Source organism: Esox lucius, chromosome 9 (genome assembly GCF_011004845.1).
Source record: "Esox lucius isolate fEsoLuc1 chromosome 9, fEsoLuc1.pri, whole genome shotgun sequence".
In the NCBI taxonomy this organism is placed as follows: Eukaryota; Metazoa; Chordata; class Actinopteri; order Esociformes; family Esocidae; genus Esox; species Esox lucius.
This window is the reverse complement of record NC_047577.1, coordinates 11,913,659-11,935,625: the sequence shown is the minus strand read 5'-3', so window position 1 is coordinate 11,935,625 and position 21,967 is coordinate 11,913,659. Positions and strand designations below refer to the sequence as shown.

At 46.0% G+C, this 21,967-nt stretch overlaps 3 protein-coding genes across 7 annotated transcripts in view; 1 reads left to right on the top strand and 2 right to left on the bottom strand.

Moving 5' to 3' along the window:
• micall1a (MICAL-like 1a) overlaps positions 1 to 4,381 on the bottom strand; it is a 20,788-nt gene extending 16,407 nt beyond the window's left edge. Inside the window, exon 1 of the mRNA XM_034294293.1 lies at positions 4,359 to 4,381. Within this exon, the coding sequence (XP_034150184.1) occupies positions 4,359 to 4,366 (8 nt within the window). The 5' untranslated portion in view covers positions 4,367 to 4,381. The remainder of the gene's footprint in view (positions 1 to 4,358) is intronic.
• Positions 1 to 9,965, top strand: part of gga1 (golgi-associated, gamma adaptin ear containing, ARF binding protein 1) — an 11,808-nt gene extending 1,843 nt beyond the window's left edge. Inside the window, exons 2-17 of the mRNA XM_010872852.5 lie at positions 1,347 to 1,431; positions 1,545 to 1,620; positions 1,907 to 2,005; positions 2,087 to 2,210; positions 4,148 to 4,248; positions 4,445 to 4,525; positions 4,771 to 4,908; positions 5,028 to 5,109; positions 6,289 to 6,384; positions 6,615 to 6,755; positions 6,869 to 6,933; positions 7,014 to 7,207; positions 7,292 to 7,515; positions 7,640 to 7,809; positions 7,987 to 8,097; positions 8,314 to 9,965. Coding sequence (XP_010871154.2) covers positions 1,347 to 1,431; positions 1,545 to 1,620; positions 1,907 to 2,005; positions 2,087 to 2,210; positions 4,148 to 4,248; positions 4,445 to 4,525; positions 4,771 to 4,908; positions 5,028 to 5,109; positions 6,289 to 6,384; positions 6,615 to 6,755; positions 6,869 to 6,933; positions 7,014 to 7,207; positions 7,292 to 7,515; positions 7,640 to 7,809; positions 7,987 to 8,097; positions 8,314 to 8,424 — 1,898 coding nt within the window. The 3' untranslated portion in view covers positions 8,425 to 9,965. The remainder of the gene's footprint in view (positions 1 to 1,346; positions 1,432 to 1,544; positions 1,621 to 1,906; positions 2,006 to 2,086; positions 2,211 to 4,147; positions 4,249 to 4,444; positions 4,526 to 4,770; positions 4,909 to 5,027; positions 5,110 to 6,288; positions 6,385 to 6,614; positions 6,756 to 6,868; positions 6,934 to 7,013; positions 7,208 to 7,291; positions 7,516 to 7,639; positions 7,810 to 7,986; positions 8,098 to 8,313) is intronic.
• LOC105012177 (probable ATP-dependent RNA helicase DDX17) lies at positions 4,382 to 21,865 on the bottom strand. 5 transcript variants are annotated; one of them, XR_001198304.4, is made up of 14 exons: positions 21,215 to 21,864; positions 19,919 to 20,078; positions 19,253 to 19,349; positions 18,403 to 18,536; positions 18,060 to 18,125; positions 17,621 to 17,762; positions 17,202 to 17,362; positions 16,534 to 16,706; positions 15,937 to 16,047; positions 15,611 to 15,672; positions 14,491 to 14,550; positions 11,695 to 11,925; positions 10,457 to 11,207; positions 4,382 to 4,483 (listed from the first exon to the last, which is right to left on the bottom strand). XR_001198304.4 is itself a non-coding variant. In XM_013135298.4 (13 exons), the coding sequence occupies exons 1-13, from the start codon at positions 21,268 to 21,270 to the stop codon at positions 10,714 to 10,716; spliced, it is 1,947 nt and encodes a 648-aa protein (XP_012990752.3). In that variant the 5' UTR covers positions 21,271 to 21,864; the 3' UTR covers positions 10,026 to 10,713. The 5 variants fall into 5 exon arrangements, 3 of the variants coding, with proteins under 3 accessions (XP_012990752.3, XP_012990753.3, XP_019905281.3); XR_001198305.4 differs by lacking the exon at positions 4,382 to 4,483 and having other exon boundaries at positions 10,026 to 10,530; positions 10,658 to 11,207; positions 21,215 to 21,865; XM_013135298.4 differs by lacking the exon at positions 4,382 to 4,483 and having other exon boundaries at positions 10,026 to 11,207.
• Between the last annotated feature and the right edge of the window lie 102 nt (positions 21,866 to 21,967).

Below are 21,967 nucleotides of genomic sequence, written 5' to 3'. Positions count from 1 at the left end.
CCTGCACTGTCCGGGTTTGGGAGTTAATCTTTTAATGCGGTAACTTTGCCTTATCACGCTCTAGTGACTCCTTGTGGGTGCTGGGGCCAGTGTAAGCTCATTTGAGGTAGAACAACAAAGAATGTTTTCTGTGTCCACATATGTGAAAAGGGAAAAAATGCATCTTTCCTGGGGATATACTTTTTAACAAGACCGTATTTCTATATATCCTCTGTCAGGGCTGCCCAAACCTGTTCATGGAGAGCTACTACCCTGTAGGTTTTCTTATAACTGCAGCTGTGATTAATTTCATTAATCGCAACTGGCAAAACCTGCTAATTACAATTTGTGTTAAATTAGGGTTGAAGGAAAACAGACAGGACGGTAGCTCTCCAGACACAGGATTGAGCAGCCCTGTTTTAAATGGATTATGAGAGGGTTGCAGTCTTTCAGCAGAATCTGTTGCATTTCCTAGATTATTTAAATACTCATTAGACACTGTAGCCAGCTGTAGAAGACCAGATGTAGAATTTTTTTTTTGGCCTATGTTTTCAAATTCTCATGTTCTGACTGACTTTGTTTTTCATCCATGTCATGAACTTACTATGATTTGTGTTTCCTTACTGAACAATTGTGTAATGGTCACACACTTTACCATACGTCCACACCTAAATGAACAACTAACTATATTGTCTGGCCTTCCAAACTTCAATGTTGCACAGCAAAATAAAAATAGTTGGATCTTTTGCATTGCCTTAATGGTCTTTGAAGGTTTTGCTTGATATGTTATTTCGACTGCTAGTGCAATCAAAGAGGAAAATTGTGAAAATCGTAAAAGAGAAATGGCAACGGTATATATTCTGTATGCCAGGGAAATAATATTATATTACATTGGTGGTCTGAAAATGTTTAAATTGGATTTCTCCACATGGGTTTCCATGGCAACCCACCATTAAATAATTAACTGAACTATAATGCTGTATGGCACCTGTATTGTAGTTATTGGACTTCACCTTTTCTGTGTTTTGTTGTTTCAGCAGAATGTACGTTTTCTGTATATAGAGCAGAATGGCAAAATGTGACCCATGGCAGATACGTTAACTAGAAATGACTTAATGGAACGTTTGAGCCACTGTGTCCAGGAGGCACTTTTGGGGATCTCTATGTCTGCATATCTGTCTATGTTTAGCAGTCTAAACTGTGCAAGTGTACCAAGTTTCATGCTTTTATGGATAATGTGTGGAGATATTTGTAGCAAGTAAACATTAAGGCTTTTTTTTTTTGTGCATCTGGGTTGAGGGTATATAGATCCTGGAAAATGTAGAAAAGCCAGACCTGTTACTAGAATTTGCTTTCATTATCTGCAGACAGAGCCACCAATCCCCTGAACAAGGAGGCAGATTGGGACAGCATCCAGAGTTTATGTGAGCAGCTCAACAAAGAACCTGAAGGGTGAGAGCGGAGGACCATACTTCAGTGTGCTTTTTCTCTGCATGCTTCCACATGTAACCGGTTTTGAAACTGATCGGGGATTATGTCAAACCAAGTGTTTTTCCACCCTTTAGTCCTCAGCTGGTTACCAGGCTTTTGGCTCACAAGATCCAGTCACCTCAGGAATGGGAGGCCATGCAGGCACTAATGGTATTGGCTGATTCATCAGACTTTGATGTAAATTCCTGATTTATGGCTTGAAACAAAGCACATCATAACCATGTAAGCTTTCATTACAAAGCCAGAATGTTTGATAAAATGAAACTTACCCTGTGGGTTGTCTTTTGCGGTTAAATTCCAGACAGAATAGTGAAAGTGTTATTTACCAGACTTGTTTTCAGTAATGAAGGAGACATATCGGCTGGCACGTTCCTGATATAGGATCCTGTATTTATTTACCAAGGTAACATTTGGGCTACCTGACATGTTTTTGCAGGTTCTAGAGACCTGCATGAAGAAATGTGAGAAGAGGTTCCACAATGAAGTGGGCAAGTTCCGCTTTCTCAACGAACTCATCAAGGTGGTCTCACCCAAGGTACAGACAAGAAGGCTTTTTCTCAATGCATGTCCATTGTGGATGCATATGTTGCATAATCCTGTTTGGTCTTCTCTGCAGTACCTGGGTACTCGGGCACCAGAGCCAGTGAAGAAGAAGGTTCTGGAGGTAATGTTCAGCTGGACGGTGCAGCTTCCTGATGAGCCCAAGATAGCAGATGCCTATCAGATGCTCAAGAAACAGGGTAAGTTCATAATTTTATAAAAGTTTTAAGCGATAAGGCACTAGGGTTGGTGAATGGTTAACATACCGCAGACAGGTAATGGCTGTTCTTTGGCACAACAGAATGCCTGGAGACTGCCATTAGCCATGGCCTAATACCGCAAACCACAATTTGGCTTTATTGCTGTTATGAACTGGTTACCAATGTAATTATAACTAAGAACGAGTCTTTAGTCATAGCTGTGGCGTATGGCCTGATGTACCACAGCTTTCTGCCAAATACTACAGATCTTCAACTTTGTGGAAATTTCAGTGTTTCACTGTTCCTAAAATGAAAATCGTGTCATTTTTTTGTCAGTCTCACTTCTTCTTTGCATTATTATAATTTTCCAACAAGAGACACAGTGAAACTCAAAACTGTGGAGTCACATGAAAAAGTAAAGTACATCTCCCTGGAGATCTTTTTGGTTGTTTACAAATTTGTACACTTGTAAGTTTGAGCTAAAATCCAACCACACTTATTGATAATGGCAAACAAATGTGACAAATCACACACACACCAAAAAAGGCTTTAACCATTTAATACCGCACAATTAAAATAAACAGAAATGTTATTTCCTCATGCAGAAAAATAAGTTAGTTCAGCCCAACCCAGCCCTCCATAATTATAAGCTTGGCCTGGTTTGGTCTTACCCATCAGGTTATGGTTTTCAAGCCGTGACTGATGTTTGCCTGGGTAAAGACCAAAACTACTGGAACAATGTGCTCTAGACAGATGAGTCAGAAGGTGGAGTTGTTGGCTGCCATTTTTGTCGAAAAAAAGAAACAGAAGAATCTCATATCAACTGTAAAGTATGGAAGTGTGTTATTATGGTTTGGGGCTGCCTCAGGGCCCAGCCAACTAGCCATCACCTGAGTCAACCATAAATTCCATATGGTACCACAGAAGCCTTGCAGCCATCTGTGAGGTCATCTGTCAAAAATATGAAGCTGAGCTGAACATGGATATTGCAACAGGATACTAATCTAAAACGCACAAGCAAGGCTACAACAGAATGCCTCAAAAAGAAGAAATTGTAGTTCATGGTATGGCTGACTCACAGCCCAGATCTCATCCTGTCCAAATGTTGTTCCATGTAGTCAGCTAAAAAGACTGATGGACAGTTACAAGGACGACTACTTGAAGTTATTTCAGCCAAAGTGGGTAATATCAGCTAATGAAACTAGGGATGTACTTGTTTTTTTCCACAGTATGAAATTGCATTTCGGTTGATTTCTGAGGATGAAATGATTGCAAAGTGTATAGTCAATAGTGATGAGGTGAAGATTATATTCCATATGTCCAAATACATAAAGAAACGTTCTTAGTGTTGTTCTTAGGACCATCAATGCCAGAGTCCTCCAAGCACATATGATGTTCGCTCAACCAGGAAAGTCTAGACCATAATCCTTATGTGCCGGAAAAATAACATTCCAAGGAGTCACTAGAGCGCGATGAGGCAAGGCAACCATATTCAAATAATATCCCACAAACCTAAAGTGCCCGGTCAATAGCATCTCCATCCACATGATCCCCGGGCCACGCAGGATTCGAACCCTGGCCTCACACTGACACAGCGAACAGTGATTCAGGAGCTCTGATCAGGGTTATTGAATATAATTATATAGCTCAGGTTAGTGTGCAACAGCTGGCAATACTTATTACTGTTAAAAACTGTTGTGTTCATGCATTTCTTTTTCTATTCCTGATTTTTTATTTTGTATTTTTTTTGCCTCTTTCCAGACCTGGTAAAAGAATGGTATAAAAACAATGCAGTTGCTCTAACTGACGTCAAACACCTACATACAAGTGTTGCTATATATAGATGTGTAGATATAGCAGCATTTGTATGCTCTGTCGAGTGGGTTGACGTACTGGCTTCTAATTCTCAGTGAACGGGGTTCCCCTATGTCTTCCAGGCATTGTGAAGCAGGACCCTGTACTTCCTGATGACAGCCCCCTCCCACCCCCTCCGCCTAAAACTAAAAGTGCAATATTTGAGGATGAAGAGAAGTCCAAGGTAATGAGTTTGAGATAACAATATAAATGTTTTTCACACACAAGGGTCTCACTGGTGGACATTTTTAAATGCTGAATGTTCGTTTGTTCTTCAATAATGTTTCCACTCACCTTTTCATGTATTCGTTAATGGTGCGCTCCTTTACCGCACTCCCCTTGTTGTCTTGCTTTTCATTTCCTCCGTCCTTCCTCTGCAGATGCTATCTCGGCTTCTGAACAGCACCCACCCCGAAGATCTAAGAGCCGCAAACAAACTCATTAAGGAAATGGTGCAGGAGGTAAATCGAAATGTTCTCTCGCTAGTTATTTACGTGGGCAGGTGACAACCGCTACATACTCTGCTGGTTAGGGAGTTTCGTTTGTATCGCCCGCAAAACCCTAACGATCAGCCATTCTGAAGTGCTGCTGCAAATGCACGGCCCTCAGGAGTTTCACTTAGGATGATGAATTTCTCTCAGACACGGGCACCAGAAATGTCATTGTAATTATCTGTGCGTCTCCTGTGGTGTCTGCCCGGCCCCAGGACCAGAAGCGCATGGAAAAGGTTTCCAAGCGAGTGAACGCCATTCAGGAAGTGAAGGAGAGCGTGGGGTTGCTGACCCAGCTACTGGGCAACTACAGCAAGGAGACCATCTCCTCAAGCAATGAGGAACTCCTCAAGGTCAGCAGTTAGCAGGGAGCTGCACAGCACTGCTACAGGAACAGAGACTCATTATGATCAAAACAACAACTCTGGGTTTTTGTTAGCGGGCTATTTCTGCAGTGTGGTTCTGTTTACAGGACCTGTACCGGCGCTGTGAAAAGATGAGGCCTACTTTGTTCCGATTGGCTAGTGACACGGAGGACAATGACGAGGCCTTAGGTGAGTGTAAACACATCATCCTTTCCTTGTGTATGGTGGTCTGAAGAGGCGTGCACGCTTCAGCGTGGTTGCTTGTGGTTCTTTCAACATTAAGACACAAATGTGGTCTATGACCAATATATCACGGCTAAAGGTTATTCTCAGGCATAACATAAGGCAGCTGTGGTATATTTGCGGTATAACGCAATCATAAACTGGTTACGAACACAATTGGAACAGTGAAAAAGGGATGCAATGTCATACCCAGGCTTGGAATTTGGTAATTTTAGGGGCAAGGCCATTTTTATGGCACAAAGGCCACATGCCAGGACACAAAGGCCATTGAGTGAAATCTGAGGATTTGGAGCTTACAGATAAACAACTTAAATGCTGATAAGAAAAAACACACACGACATAAAAACATACATTATTCACTTCTTTAATATCATACTTTGAATAATAACTTAACTGATATCGTTAAATTATCATGTTTAAATCCTTAAAATTAACTCTACTCCTCCCTCAAAAATTCTGGAATTTGTTTCATTTCAGAAGTTTTTGTTGGGCGGGTTCAAATGACGACAACAAACGGGCAAAGGTATTGACAGTTAAGTAACGTTAAGACTAGCTAGCCAGAAGGCTAACATTACCTCAGTAACACAAAAGCAATCACCTGCGCTAATGAGTACGACCTAAATAAACACATGTAGTGACTTATTTGTGTGCGTAGCGAGTAATTGTAGTTTTTTTATTTTGCTCCACAAATGCTGCCATGTCTAGTGATTTCAAACCTCACAATACTTCTCGCAGCTCTCAAAAAGCGTTCCGGTGTATTTTCCCACTCGGAGAATACACCTGAACTGTTCTCGTGGTTGTTCCCAGTTGCAAACTACAAACAAACTGCCTACAGGCCGCGAGATTTTGACAGTAACAGGAGCAAATAGGCCAAGGTGGGCGTATGGCGTACAATGATTTTCAGGGCATCACGGCTAGAGCGAAGGGCAACACCGGCCATGGCCGTCGTGAAATTCCTACACTGGTGATACCCATGATGCACCTGTGGTGCTTGCTTTCATATTACGGCTGTCAGCCAATCAGCATTCAGGATTCGAACCACCGGGTTCATTTTGAGGATAGTACAGTGACTGCTGTCAATATACCCTATTTCCCTTAATCTAACTTTGTCTCTGCTGTCTCAAGCGGACATCTTGCAAGCCAACGACAGCCTGACGCAGGTGATCAACCTGTACAGACAGATGGTGAAGGGAGAGGAGGTGAACGGAGACACACTACCAGGTAGGGTCTTGACCTTAACCAGGATCTCAAACCAGCTGGGGCGTCACAGGGACAGATGTGCGCACTGCTTGAACTTTGGACACAGAATACCATCAACACAATTGTAAACTACATTATATATATATGTGTTTCATTAAACTCCTATTACTTTAATTCCAAAAGGTACGCTCAAGGGTAGAGGATTGATGAGGGTGTGTATTTCCGAACTAATCCCTGTAATCTCTTCACAGGAAGTAGCACAACCCTCTTAGACCTGACCGGGTTGGACACCTCCCCCCCCAGAGTGCCGTCCTACCCAGATATACCCTCACTACAAGCCCAGTCACTTGACCTAGGCATCAACTTGCTGGATGACCAACTCATGTCACTAGGTACCCGGAGACCGTCGTGTCATTTGTGATCGATCGCTGACACTAGGGTGACTCGTCAGCCATGTTTGTTTGTCGCGTTCCCTCATGGTCCTTCTGTTTGCCTGTTCACTTAGGACTGAACGACATAACGCCCAGCTTCACCCCCACCACACATTCGGGAGACTGGAACTCCTTTCAGGTGAGGGAGTTGTGTAAACACGGACATCCAGCTCGTCAGACCGACATGGTCTCTGCCTAACCCAGTGCCTCTCCCTCCAGTCTTCGGACACTGTGGAGTCTGTTGCTCCGGCGGCGCCTGCTTCTGCCGTCCTGCTACCTGCGGTGACCATTAACCCCCAGGCTCCGTCAGGTGGCGCGCCGATCACTCCGCCCAAAGCCCTGGACGAGTTAGACCTGCTGGGCAAAACCCTCCTGCAGCAGGCCCTGCCCCCGGGAAGTCAGCATGTCAACTGGTAAAACCCCCGTGGGAAAACCCGGAACACCGTCCGCTCGTATCCGCCTCAGGTCGCTGAGCCCCATCTCTGTCTCCCTCACAGGGACAAGCTGCAGCCTCATTCCAGACCCACCCTGCGAGACCTCCAGACCAAGTCGGGCAGCGCCCCTCCTGGCAGCACCACCCCGAGCCCTGTCCTGGCCTTGCCTTCGGAGCAGCCCGGGTCTCTCCTGGACACCCCGCCTGGCCTCAAGCCCCCAGGGGCCCCCACTGAGAACGACGCCTCCCTGGCCAACGTAACCGTTCCTCTGGATTCGATAAAGCCCAGTAAGCGCCGCCCCCCCATGAATCAGCCCGTGTGACCGCGGGGTCGTGTCAATGTCAAAAGGTCGTTTCGGGTGGCACCGTGCCCCCCACGTTAATGAGCTCTGTCTGTCTGTCCGTCCTGTAGGCAGCTGGTTGCCTGTGACTGTATTCGACAAGCACAGTTTGCGGGTGCTGTTCCACTTCGCCCGTGACTCTCCGCCGTGTCGGCCCGATGTGCTCGTAGTGATCATCTCCATGTTGTCGTCCGCCCCCATACCGGTCACCGACATTCGCTTTCAGTCGGCGGTACCCAAGGTAAGTCCCGTCGGCCCGGGCTCGGTCCACACAGGGGATTGGGTCAAGTGTTGCGTTGGGGAGGGGGTGGGCGGGCACACGTGCCTCCCCCACTGTGCCTCCCCCACTGTGTCCCCCCCACTGTGTGCCCGTTGCTCTGACTGTGTGGATGGGTTTTCTCCTGGGCCTGTCTCCAAGGTGATGAGGGTGAAGCTGCAGCCTCCATCGGGCACCGAGCTTCCAGCCTTCAACCCCATCCTGCCCCCCGCAGCCATCACACAGGTCCTGCTGCTGGCCAACCCTCACAAGGTACACGCACGCACGCCCGGTTTCCCGGGGGAATTTAACATGCTAATAAAAAGCCCAAAACGGCCAAGTCAGCGTCTCATTTGTGGCCGTGAAACAACGGGGGGGGGGTGACAGTGAAAACCGTCACCGTGGTAACGGCATGACGACGCAGGACCGGCCCTGTTCTGTTGCCTCCCGACCTTGGCGCGGTGTCTCACTGTCCGTGCTTTCTTTCAGGAGAAGGTCCGGTTGAAATACAAACTCACGTTCAAGCTGGGCGAAGAATCGCATGACGAATCCGGCGACGTAGAACAGTTCCCGCCTCCAGAAAACTGGGGGAGCCTTTAGCGGGACAGACCAGCTTCCTGTCACCTGATCCTCTGCTTCCAATAGGTGTAGGGCGAAGGTTTCCCCAACCCACTGGTCTAGGGACAGATGGCCTGTTTACATTGTAATGGTTACAGATTGAATGTGGGTGGAAAAAGCTGATCTTGGACCAGTTTCTTTTTTTTTGGGGTGGGGGGGGTGGGGTGGTTTCGCCCTTGTGCCTTCCCATGGTCCAGCCATCCAATGTTGTCATTCATCATATTATGTTGCGTGGGTTTTTCTTTATTCCATTCACTGTACTACAATCCATTATTGTATTTTAACGACCTTGCGTGAACTGTCCAAGACAAACTTTGAATTGTTGTATTGACTTCTGAAAGGAAAAAGTCAAAGCCTTTTTAAACGGAATGTGTGTGACTGTGACTGTTGATTTTCTTTGGTCTGTGGCTGATTGCATTATGCTGCACAAAATGCAACACTCAAAATAGTTTAGTTTCAAGGTATTGTATTATTGTCTTGATTTTATTATTATTTGTATGGTGTAAGACTGTTGGGTTTGTGTGTTAGGATGGCAATAGGTGTCTAAAGCTGTGACAAATGAATATCCTGTAAAATCCTCCGTGAAGGAAAATCTAAACTATTTGGAGCTTTCATTCTATTGAATTCCCATGATTGTCTTTGTTTGGATTTTTTGTTTGATCAACACCATAACACACTACATCTGAGTCCCTTCTCACTTTCCTTAGGTCTCCATTCAACAGATTTCATTAAGCTCCCCCAGGCACAATAACTTACATGCACTTCTTATGTCTTTGCTGGATTTTGCACGAGTATGATTCTGCTGTTATCGAGTTCACGTTGATTCAACTTATTTCAGTTGTCACTTCTGATACACTATTTAAATCTGCCGTATGTGCCTAAAGCTAACCGTTTTTTCATTATCTTTCTTGTCCCCCCCCCCCCCCCCTGTTTACGTATGAATTAGCATTTTTAGGTTCTTTTCCAAATGTTGTTTAAGGCGGGATCCAGTCGTTGCTGAGAGATGTGAAATGAACGGCATTCAGTGATGTCGACTGTTCTGTCCCCGCGGCGGCAGTCTCCTCCACAGACCCGCTGTAGATGTAGACTGCTGATAAAGGCTTTGAGGGGTGACACCAGTTAATCAGATCTCTATCGTAGGCAAGTCGAATCATGTGTGCATGTTGCTAGGCTAGTCCAACAATCCTTTGCACATGCGATCAGCCCACCGCGGATTTGCCCGTGCGGCTGGATCGATCACCTTGTAGCTTCCCCCCGCATTCCAACTTCCCCCTATGTTCTAGCCTGGTCACGAATCTGTTCGTGCTGACATGACCACAGGAGTTGGCCAGGTACCAGAAACCAGTGACTCTGCTTCGTTCCCTGCCCTGACTGTAAATAGCAAAAGAATTGTTCTGCAATTATGTACATTTGCCAAACGACAATTACAAAGAAAATATTGATTGGGAAGTGAAAAGTAAGTAGTGCAAATATGTATTTAAGGGAAATAAAATTATTCTTTTTCTTGGGGGTTTAAACTTGAATTTTGTGTCTTGGTGGTCCTATGTTTTTAGGTGTTGTGTACTGCAGACGATGACAAATCCTTTGGTTTCATGTTTATTGAAATTCTGTGAAATACAGCCATGTAGAAAATAACATGGTAGACGTCTTACCAAAGTTTACCTTAACCAATTTAATGATATAAATCTACCTTCTCACTACATTCAGGATCTGAAATTACAAGGGGTTATGAGACATCTAAGATTATAAATGACATTTTCCTAAAATATTGTAATAAGAATATAGTATAGCCATACAGTGAATGTGTAGTAGAAAAGCTGACTGCAGTATCAAAGAAACACACATTTTCTGAACTGGTTACTAATCACACAGCTATGAGGCACCTGTCACTTCCCTGATAGAGTCAAGAAACCGAAGACATGCACAAATGACAACTCAATCACAGCTCAACAAGATGACACGTATGTTCCCCCATTGGAAACGCCACCAAAACATCTCGCCGCTCTGTATTTACCTCACGTTGGCCTGGCCGAGACCCTCTGGACTTTACCACACCTGGATTACTGCCAGACTTTCAATACGGACTCACTGCCAAAACAATGGACACAAATCGAGCTCACAAACAAGACTGGTGAATCACATCAGACTCCGCTGGCGCCCAGGTCAATACGGATACAACTTCATTGTGCTCATGCTCACACAAACATACACCTACTGTTCAACAAGCTTCACATCCCTGATGGTTTAAGGTTCCTCAGCTTTACTGTCATTTCACTTCCTGGGTGGTGGAGGCGGGGGCAAGGGAGGGAAGGGGTATGGGGGCTGGCCTATGAAGCCCATGAGAGGGGGCTGAGGCTGGGCCATCAGCTGGGCCATGAGTGGCTGTGGCCCCGCCGGAGGAGGGGGGGCGGGGCCAAACGCATTCTGTGGCTGACTGGACTGATCCTGGCCCCCGACGGTGCTACCAGTGGCCACGCTAGCTGCCCCCCCAGCCCTGTACTGGGTACCTCCGCCGAAGCCCTGATACTGGTCCCCCCCACTGGAGCCAAAGCTCCCTCGGCTCTCCCTGCTCCGGTCCCGGTAAGAGGAGGAAGTGGACCTGGTGTCTCCGTCCCGCCCTCCCCCGCTGCTGCGACTGAAGCTGCTGTCGCGGCTGTCGGTCTTGTTTCCGCCGCGAACGGTGCGCATGCGCCGCTCACATTCATCCTGGTACATCATGTTGGGGTTATCGGCGCTGGAGCTGCCACGGTAACGCATCCTGCCACCTGGAGATGAACATTCACACACACACACACACACACACACACACACACACACACACGGATTACGTCACGTCAACTGGAAAAAAAAAAGATTCCTGATTCTGGGATAGGAAGGTTTCTCAGATGGCATATCCTTGGGTGGATTTAAGATGGTAAGGATATGAAAATAACAGAATAGCTTACAAAAGGCATTACAAAAAAAGGCAAAGGAGCAGGTCTTGTATACAAAACTATATGCTTTATCAAAAGCAAACTTTTCAGTTCCATTACATTATAAAACAAACTCTAAAACAACTCCACTACAACCCTAGCCAAGCAAATGTGCCACTGAGACCTAGCAAAGAGTATGAGAGAACAAAGGTACTGACCACACCCAGAACCGAAAAAAACTTTCTTCACTCCTAGCATTTATGTACTTCGTGGCACCCACTGTGCCCCAGTATGCGTTGGCTCTACGGCGTTAACCACGCCACGGGCTAGCCCGCCTCACCTCCGCCCCCGCGTCCAGAGTCGACCAGCTGAAGCAGTTTGGGGTTGATGGCCTGCCGGGCCTCCTCCAGGACTTTGACCAGGTCCCTGGCCTGGCGCAGGTTCCCCGGGGTGAAGAAGGTGTAGGCCGTGCCCTTGTTGGTGCTGCGGGCCGTCCGGCCGATCCTGTGCACATAGTCCTCAGAGGAGTTGGGATAGTCGTAGTTGATGACAAACTTGATGTCCTCCACGTCTTTGGGACGCGGCCGTTGCGTGCGTGGCGAAGGGGCGTTTAACAAATCGATTGGAGAGAAGAGTGAGGCTACTTCAAACAAGGCATAGGTTGCCAGACAAAGGTGTGCAATTTCACTCAGACGCTGTTATTTTGACAAATTATAGGTATCAGATTACCACTTACCTGCCCGATAAAAGAAAAAAAAAGTATGAATTGATCCGAACTGAAGTATAACAAATGTTTAGATCCAGAAGTGAAACATAAAAGGTTTGTCAATGCTGAAAACATCTTCACTGGACAGGCCTAGGAGGGTTAGTCCCAAGACCCAGCGGACTCTATGAAGCCACACAGGGTACTGCCAAGGCGTCAACTGCTGATGTGACAGTTTCTCAGTCCATACCTCTCCCAGCGCCCAGTCTACACAACACAACATAACCACACCTTTCACAGCACTGAATTCTAATGTGGTAACACGCTCTCTGCTGAGACGGGGTAGGATTATGGGGAAATTACTGGTGGTATACTGTATACGGTGATTTCATCAGAAAGAGTTCATAGTTCAACATAGTTTTTTTTTTTTGTTGGGTTGTTTTTTTTTAGTTCAGATCGACGATCCGGTTGGGATGTCAGTAAAATAGTCTGTTTCTCATTACAGAAGACATGGGTCTCTGCCAATCCTGCTTCGTGAGTCCAAAAAGAAATGTCTCCCCGCTGACCATTTCCCTACGTTTTGATGTTACTATACAGGGACCCCACTAAACAACATGTCCACCGAGAGAAGAGGTGATGTAGTGAATGGTGAGGGACAGACAGACATCCCCCGAACCTGTAAAACTCTGTGTTGTTTAATGTGGGTTTTTGAATCTACTTGAAAGGAGTTGTGGGAAGTTTGTTGGGGAGGTAGGGTAGGGGGTGTCGAGGTACTTACCCCTTTACGGTTGTTTTACAAGGGTAGTCAGTCACCCCCTGTCCTTTCCTGATCTGTCCTGGCTCGCCTGGAGGGGCTGGGGGGAGGGAGAGAGGAGGGGACCCAAACTAGCCCCCCCGTTTCCCCCTCACCCTTCGCCTACGCAGGCAACGTCGGGACGAGAGCGGAACCGTTCAACCCCCAACGGACGGCTCGGTTGCTCTCTCGCCTAGTTGCAGGACCCCCCCGCAAACCGGTCAGGACTGGATCCAGCCGAGCTCCTAGCTCTTCCCGTCCGTCTGCCTTATGGACGGACGGGCGGACAGAGGGACAGAAAGTCGGGCACCTCAGGCTGGCCCTGAGGAGAGCTCGCTGGAACCGTATGGCCCTGAAGCTACGGCGGACGTCTCCTGGCTCGGTAACCAGAGTGGGCCGAGGAATGTGAGCTGTAACCTTCTGACAACTAGCCATGTCTCTAGTTAGCTGCTAGCGAATGCCCCAGCTAAGGTAATGAGAGAGAGCAGCCCCAGTACTGCCTGTCTGACTGCTGGAGCCGCACAACCCTGAGGGGGGGGGGGAGAGAAAGAAAAGAACAAGGAGACAGTCACAGGTAGCTTGGCAAATCCAACGTGTACTTCCCCCTTCTCAGTTCCAGGGTTTCTGAAGGAGATGGAATAGGGCACTACTGTGAAGGGTTCAGGGTGGACTGAAGAGGGAACTGGCCTCTGACTTTACTTAACGATACGATATGAATTATCTGAAAACATATCCTGAAGCAAATACAAACACACGCCACTCTGAATAATAGGGCTGTTATCCATAAAGGAGACATTAAAGGGTCATGGGGGGGGGGGGGGGGCAATGTGAGCACCCCCCCATAAAACCCCACTCAGGCAGTGCGCCGGCAGAATGAAGCTTTGGACTGCAGTAACAAGAAACAGACTGAGACTACTGTGGTACTCCAGCTTTAAAAGGTCATTCAGATACAGTAGAAATAGCTGGGTTTGATTTTTGGTTGTTCTCTAGAGGTTAATTACACTGGTGTTACACGAATGCGGACAAACTGACCATGTTTTTTGAGATCTCAAACCTGCAAAAGGGGATGGGAAATTAAGCAACAACAACAAAACAACGTGTATTAATTTTGCATTTCTCTGAAATGGTTTTCGTTTCTATGTGAGAGAGAGAGAGACAGAGCGAGAGAGAGAGACAGAGCGAGAGAGAGAGAGAGAGAGAGACAGATAGCGAGAGAGACAGAGAGAGAGAGACAGACAGAAAGAGAGAGAGAGAGAGAGAGAGAGAGAGAGAAAACGGTCTCTTCTGTAAATTGAGATCAGTGCATCTGGGCCGGTGTAGATGTTTACACTGCAAAGAATATATGGCTTATCAAGTATATTTATCTTATTTTCAGGTTAAAAACCCTTCCATCCTTAAAATATGGTATATTTTTCTTAACAAGCTAGATTATACTGCTTGTTTTTAGAAAATATGCCTCGGATATCGTGTAATTTTTCTTGATCCATTGGCAGACTATTTCACTTATTTCAAGCAAATATCTCCCCAAATACAGTAAAATTGTCTTGTTCCAATGGCAAAAATTGTTTGCAGTGTATGTGTAAATTTTCTGTGTGTGTGTGTGTGTCTCCACGTCTGAAATGAACATTAGCAGTACATACCCAAACCGCGAGATGCTACGTCGGTGGCGATTAGGATAGGAGCCTTCCCGCTACGGAACTCTGAGAGTCAAATTCAAATTAGATGTTAGATGGAACACGGAAACAGGAAAACAAAACTGAAGGAAAAGCTGGATCAGAAAATAGTAAAATACGTTTTACATTCCGCCGGGATTTAGGAAACGACTCGCTCTTCGAGACATTGTACCAAGGATTTTCCCAGCGCATAATAACCATAATATTAATATATTTAAAATTAATGCAATATAGATTGTTGTAGCCATTTATTGTAAAACCATTACCATGAATTATTTGTGACAAGTTACTGATCATGTAACGCTGTAGACTGTGGTTAGAGGGCATACTGGTCACAAGGAATTAGCCAAGACAGAGCTGTATAGTCTTACAGCCTTCATAAAATGGTATATGCCTGCATTTCAGCCGTATGTCACCCTCATTGTATTAATGAATGGAAAGTAAAGTAATGATTCTGGTGTGATGTGACGTATGCAGATGGGTGACAAATTAAAGGAAAACAAACAGAAATGATCTCAGTGAGGTGTTGGCCCGCGAGCCTCCAGAACAGCTTCAAAGTGTCTTGTCATAGATTCTATGAGTCTCTGGAACTCTACTGGAGTGATGGAACGCCGTTCTTCCAAATTATATTCCCTCATTTGGCGTTTTGATGATGGTGGTGGAGTTGAGACCTGGTGACTGCGAAGGCCATAACGTATGATTCACACCAATTCCATCCTCATGAAACCATTCAGTGACCCCTGGTTCCCTGTGGATGGTGCCATTGTCATCCTGGAAGAGTCCCAATAATGAATCCTATTTTTAAGTCCTCTTGCCATTTTGATCTAACTAAGTCAATTAGTCCTACTTTTATACATGCCACAGAGTATGACGGGAGGTTAATTGCTTAATTGCATCATGCAGTACACCTGTATGGACGCATCTGCATTCACCATGTTCCTCCACTCATTTCTTCAGGTTTTTCCTTTAATTTGTCACCCGTCTGAAAACCCTGACGGCGGCGGATTAGTTAGTGACGCTGTCGTGATGGTAACCTTGGGACGGTTCTTATGCTGTACACTGACACGGCTGTTGAAATGGGACCTACCGGTCAGCACCCAGTCTCTCTCTGGCTGGCTCTTGTCTCCATGGATACACATGGCTGGCCACCTGGAGGTCACACAACAGAATTATTAGAGGGAGAAAGCCAGCTCAGACCGGGTGATCGGACAGAGGAAGGGGCCCAGTAGCACGGCATATTGGTTGCTGCAGACTGTCCCTCATAGATGAGGTGGTGGCAAAGTGATGAGAGGACTGTACGTTTGCACAGTCCGTTTCTAAGAAGCAGTGTTCATTTAATCTGCTGTTTTATGTTTGCCACTTATCTACTAAAAACATGGAACAAAAGGCCTGTTGTGCTGTCGCCTTTCTCACCCGTCTCTTCTCATCCTGCGGGTGAGCTCGTCACAGCGCTTCTTGGTCTCCACAAAGATGATGGTCTTATTCTCCTTCTCTGCCATTATCTCCTCCATCAACTGGAAGAGCCTTTAAATAGACAGAAAACATACATGTATCTGATCCCTACATTTTGATGAAGCTTCCTGCCCTCATCACACTGTTTTGGAACTGTAGCGTGTGGTGTATCCATTTCTACCCCCTTAGGTATCTGAGGTGCGGTAAGACGGTGTCACCTGGGAGCAAACCCCCAGCGAGAGCTCGGAAGAGGAAACAAATCGGGACATGAGTCCTCCTATTCAAAGCGGTGCCGCTCCTTATCACACTACTAGCGTTAACCCGGATGTCAGTCCCGCCAACACGCTGGAAGAGAATAATCCCTCCCATCAACCTCCGTCCCCGCTGTTACGCGGCGCTTCTCAGTGAGACACAACGCATTCGCCTCTACATGGCACTTCACTGCATTTCTTTAAAATGCAAGACATTCAAAAATCGCTGATGAGAATGGAAAGAAGACCGGGAGCAGCAGCTATCCCGGACAGGACTGACGGGGCCAAGTTGCAGCTCAACACTTACTTGCGGTCTTTCTCGCTGTCCATGCAGACGTCCACGATCTGCAGGATGTTGTGGTTGGCGCTGAGCTCCAGGGCGCCCACGTTGATCTGGATGTAGTCCCGCAGGAAGTCCTCCGCCAGCTGACGCACCTCCTTGGGCCAGGTGGCGCTCCACATCAGGGTCTGGCGGTCCGGCTGGGGCACGGGAAAACCAAATGAACATGAGGACAAATGGACTAGTGGCGTTCTGTTGGGCTCTGTAACGACGGAGTACGTTGCCATATGTTATGAATGTTTATTAAATAAACTGCCAAGGATCAAGCGGAAACTAAAGACCGACGGACAGATGACACGGATGGCCTACATTACATCCATACAGGTGCGCCTGTTCATAATATCCATCAGTCAATCGCTACGCGAATGGCTACTGTACGCCCCAAACCAGGGCCGCCCAACCCAGTTCCTGGAGGCATCCCCTCCGATAGGCTCCATTCAAACCCAGCTGTCTGGGTCAATGCTAAGTCAAGTCAACTGACTTAGCATTTCATCCAGCTGCCCATCAGAATCAGCTGTGCTGAATCAGGGCTGTAGGCGGAAACCCAAACAGCAGCCCCGCCTACCAATTCTAATGATTATGTAGAATCGCGTGGTGAGTTTAACGCTAAGTACTGTATGCCCGGAGTGCTTTACTCTGATCTGGTCCACTATCTTGCGTATCTGCGGTTCAAAGCCCATGTCCAGCATGCGGTCGGCCTCATCCAGAACCAGGTAGGTGCAGCGTCGCAGGTTGGTCTTTCCCGACTCCAGGAAGTCTATGAGACGGCCCGGGGTGGCGATGCAGATCTCCGTACCTAGACGTAGGAGGCACTGTGTCATTTTCCCCATTCAGGTAGGCGCATGGATCATCAACTCTCACCTTACGAGGGGCCGGAGCCTGCCGGTTTCCTGTTCTACCTCATCATTAATTGGACCCACCTGGTGTCTCAGGTCTAAATAAGGGCCAGTGTGGATGACACCCCCCCCCCCCCCCCCCCCCCACGAGCAGCGTGAACAGACCGCACTGCGTGTAAGCTGTGGCACAGCGTTCATTCTAACCGGGGTGTCCTCACCTCTCTCCAGGTCTCGTATCTGCGGGCCCTTGGGGGCCCCGCCGTAGACACAGGTGCTCTTGATGCGGGACGTCTTGCCGTAGTCATGAGCAACCTGCTGCACCTGCTGGGCGAGCTCCCGGGTCGGCGCCAGTACCAGGCACTAAGGAGGGAGACGTGTCAGTATACACGCTGAAAATAAAGTCTACACACCCTTAATGAAAATGCAGCTTTTGTGTCTGACCTTTTTTTTCCTCCTTTAATGAGATCTTGTAACCAACAATATTTACGTGAAAAACAAATGGATAATTTCTCTGAATAACAGAAAAATATATATATATGTAAAATATATATCAAAAACCATCAGTCCACTGTGGGACCTGACATGAGCAGAGGGAGCATAGCACCCTAGGGCAGACCTGGAACATTCCTAAGCAACAGAGCTCAGTTGTGTTCTTACAATAGGGCCGTCTCCCCTCTCCAGGTAGGGCTGGTGGTTGATGTGCACAATGGCAGGAAGTAGATACTATAAGAAAAAACACCAAATCATACAATGAGGTCTTGGCATTAATATTGTGTGCCACACAGAATGTCCAGGGACAGCAGCCTTTTGTCAATACGTCTCTCAGTGTTGCAGCTGTCCCATATTTCTCTGGGAGATTATGTGCCTTTGTACCGCAGCTGTTTGTGTATCTGTGAGCTTGTTTGCCTGTGTGTGTGTCCGTGAGAGAGAGAGTTTTATAAAAATCTGTAGAGATATTGCAGCTGTCTGTACTGTGTGCATTGTAGGATGACGTCCTTACTGCCAGAGTCTTGCCCGAGCCTGTCTGAGCGATGCCCACCATATCCCTGCCACTTAGGGCCAGAGGGAAGCCCTGTGCCTGGATGGCTGTGGGCTCCTTGAAGTTCTGACTCAGTAACACGTCCATCACGTACTCTGGCAGAGTAGAGATGAGAAGAATGAAAGGAGCAGTTGGCTCAAGTCCAGATTCACTTTGAGTAGAGAACACACTCGGCGTCAGGCAGGAATACGCATGCATCTGTTGAGCCAGCAGACCAGCTAACCCCACATGCGGCCAGTTACTACAACTTACATTCATCGTAGTTGTTACTTCCAAAAGAAAAACACGGGGGTTCTCATGTGCTTTGCAATATTGTTATGATTGTGTCTTGAACAGTCACAAAGACGATTTCTGTTTGTGATCACCGTAAGAACTTATTTTGCAGCTGGAATGTTAATAGAATGTTAATGGAATGTTAATGGAATGTTAATAGCCATTGACAAAAGATAATAGTCAAATAGCCATTTACTAGATGATGGAGGCAGTATAATGCAGTTGATTTGCAAAGATGATACTAACATCATATTAAGCAAGACAATATTGTACTTATCGACCGCATGTGGCAATGTTTACAAATGGAAAGACGTCTAGGTTTAGCATCTAAACAAGCACAGCTAACCGACTAAAGAAACCAAACAAGTTATTATCTGGATTATTTTTTTTTATGTCACTTTTAATTCATTCAGAAAGATATAAGAGGAGAGGACCACTTTTGAGGTTTTTTGGCAACAGTCCAGAAGTCAAACAGACCACTGCTGAGAATATCAAGGAAACAATTTCTATTTACTGGCATCTAGTGGTGTCTACTCACGTGGGAACTGGGCCTGATGGAAGGCAGTGATGGCCCTGGGGCAGCCAGTGCCCCGAATGGTGATCTCCTTCTTCCTGCAGAACTCGTCTATGTCATACTGGGCACACAAACCGAAGGTGACACGACATGTTAATTAAGCATACCAGGGACATTTTGTATCATAAGAAAATGTATCAGTGTGTGTTTTCTAAATGAACAACTGTGGTCATGGCCCAAGCCTTGCCACATCACAGTCCAATGCTGGGGGGTTAGCGAGGGCATGGCGGCTCCAGAGCCTGAGTGTGTGCCAGGAGGGAGCATGAGAGTTGAGAATGGCTTGAGAGGCTAAGTGGGCCGGCACCTCCACACCTGCGGGGCGGGGTTTTAAAAGCCTTTTTGGTGTAATTTCTACTGTCTTATATGGTGTCCTGTTGGATTGTAGGAATGCTCCCTCAATTGTCAATGCCTCAGGACTACCTGTCCCTACAATTGCTCCTATCCAAAGTCCAACTGGTGTTATGTCTAATCTAGATTCTACCTTGTAACTCCTGCTACAGCATTGTTCTCTGTAACCTCAAAAATGTCCTACAAAAAGAGAATTATTGTTAAAATCTTTTCAGGATCAGACTTTTTGCATCCTATATGATTTTTGACCCGCTGTTCATTTTTGATGGATTTATTGTCTACCTGACTCAGGCGCTGGAGCTCTGGGTGTTCATTGTAGAAGTTCTTCTGAAACTTGGGAAGCTCGTCCAGGTCCCACTTCTTCTTGCGAAGGCGCTCTCCAGGGTTCCCAAACTTTTTCATAGGGGGAGGGCCCCCCCTGCTGTTAGCCCCAAAACGTGGCCTATTGGACCAGGCAGGGAAAGGCAGAAACAATACTATGTCTAGTGGCACTTTTATACGAAAGTGTTTTTAAAAAAAATGTACGCCCAACTTAGAATAGAATCCCAGTAAAGCAGGAATGCTGTTTTCATGTAGTAATTTCCAAAAAACCATAACGATTGTGTTTATATTTTCCTGTGACGGCAATGCTTTTGTGCGGCTACCATTCACTCCCAGTCATACTGAACGTGGAAGTTACAAAAGGTTATTGGATATATGAATCCCTAGCTTTGTATTGTTGAACCTAGGTGCCCTACAGAAGGACTTCCTAGATGTTGGCCAGTGACCATATATTGGTACCCCCAAAAAGTCATAACAACACTATTAAACATAATTTGTTTATTTATTCAATTAAAGCAAAAAATTTGCATAGAAATTTTATTACCATCTGAAAGTATAGTTCGAAATGCATCAGAAACGTATTGGGAAGTTTCAGACTAACGTCAAGTAGGATAAAACATTTTTGATGTTGCGCTGGTTTGTGGTCCTGAGTACGATCTTTCAATAATGGGGGCATATTTTTATAGCAAACACGATTTAAAGAAGAGCGATAAGAAAACTAAGAAAACTAACCGTGAATTAACCTACCGAGAAAGGTCATACTTTCTGCCGTCTCGACATGATTAATCACCACTCCCAGTTTGGAAAAGGCTGCACTGTTTTCACTGGGGAATATTAACTCTGCCAAATAAAACTTATAAGTTGCTAAACGTGTCGTACAAACAGAGTTTCTATTGGACAGATGCATTTATAGGCCCCTCCTTGTTTCATCGAAGAGAACAACAGAGTGACCTAAATGAATTTGTCCAATAGAAACTCTGCTTGACTACAAGTTTCTCAAATGAAACGTTCAGTTTGATGTACTCAAGTCAATGCACCACTTGAAGCTCTGCTACACCTTGCATGCAAGCAATACTGCGTGTGCATTGCACTAACGATTGGGCGCGTGCTATTTGGAAGATCAGCACACATCCAGCTTCTTAGTAATTTCTGGTTCGAAAAAGCAGTCCAAAAGTATGCAAGACAGTCAAATATAAAGTAAACATCACTTTTTTTTTTACATGTATAATGTTTCCAAATTCATGTTTGTTTTCTTACCCTCTTTCTCTTCCACGGTCTCTATCTCGGTCTCCATACGAGGAACTCCCTCTCATGGTGTCAAAATATAAATGTTATCGAGTCGAAAATTGTGCTAGATAAGGGCTGCACAGTGTCTGACCCCAAAAAACTAAAAATTACACAAACCTAATGTTCTGCTATAAAGAAGACGAGTTCTAAGAAATGGTGCAAGCAAGCAACATACAAAGTTGTTTTGCTGTTATTGAAGAACGTCACGTCCACTCCCTCAGTCACTCCCTCTTTGTGGACGTGAGGATTTTAGCCGTGAATCAAGATAAACAACAAGCACGTTTCGTCGCAAAAAAGCATAGAGCAAAGCTGCTTACGTCAATTTATTTTAATACCTGTGTACAGTCGGTGGTAGTATAGCTGATTAATATTATGGCATAGCGTAACTGTCCCGTGTAGGAAGCAGTGTTGCCAAGTCCGCTTATAATACGCAACTTTGGGCTTGTTTTCTTTAGAAGTCGCTTGAAGTAATCACGGGTCGCGGGTTGCGGTTTTTTGGGCTAGTTTTAAAAGTTTTGGTCGCTTGTTAGGAAAATCTGACAAGCGACTTCGTTTTTGTACATTTATGGTTGCTACTTTCCCTAAATGCATGATTGACACTGTCTGGTCACAGCCTCACAACAATGTAAGTGCTGTAGTGTAATTCGAGTCTCTACCACAAATCCCCACGTGGATCTTTCCCGCCCCCTCCTCCCTCCCATTGGCGAAAAATCTAGTTAGAAT

What these genes read in the sequence shown, in the direction of transcription:
- LOC105012177 (XM_013135298.4), bottom strand. Translation starts at nt 21,270, where the DNA reads ATGAGAGGGAGTTCCTCGTATGGAGACCGAGATAGAGACCGTGGAAGA. An exon ending in GACCGTGGAAGAGAAAGAGG is followed by an intron (nt 20,079 to 21,214) that starts GTAAGAAAACAA and finishes CTGGTCCAATAG; the next exon opens with GCCACGTTTTGGGGCTAACA. An exon ending in CCATCAGGCCCAGTTCCCAC is followed by an intron (nt 18,537 to 19,252) that starts GTGAGTAGACAC and finishes CTACTCTGCCAG; the next exon opens with AGTACGTGATGGACGTGTTA.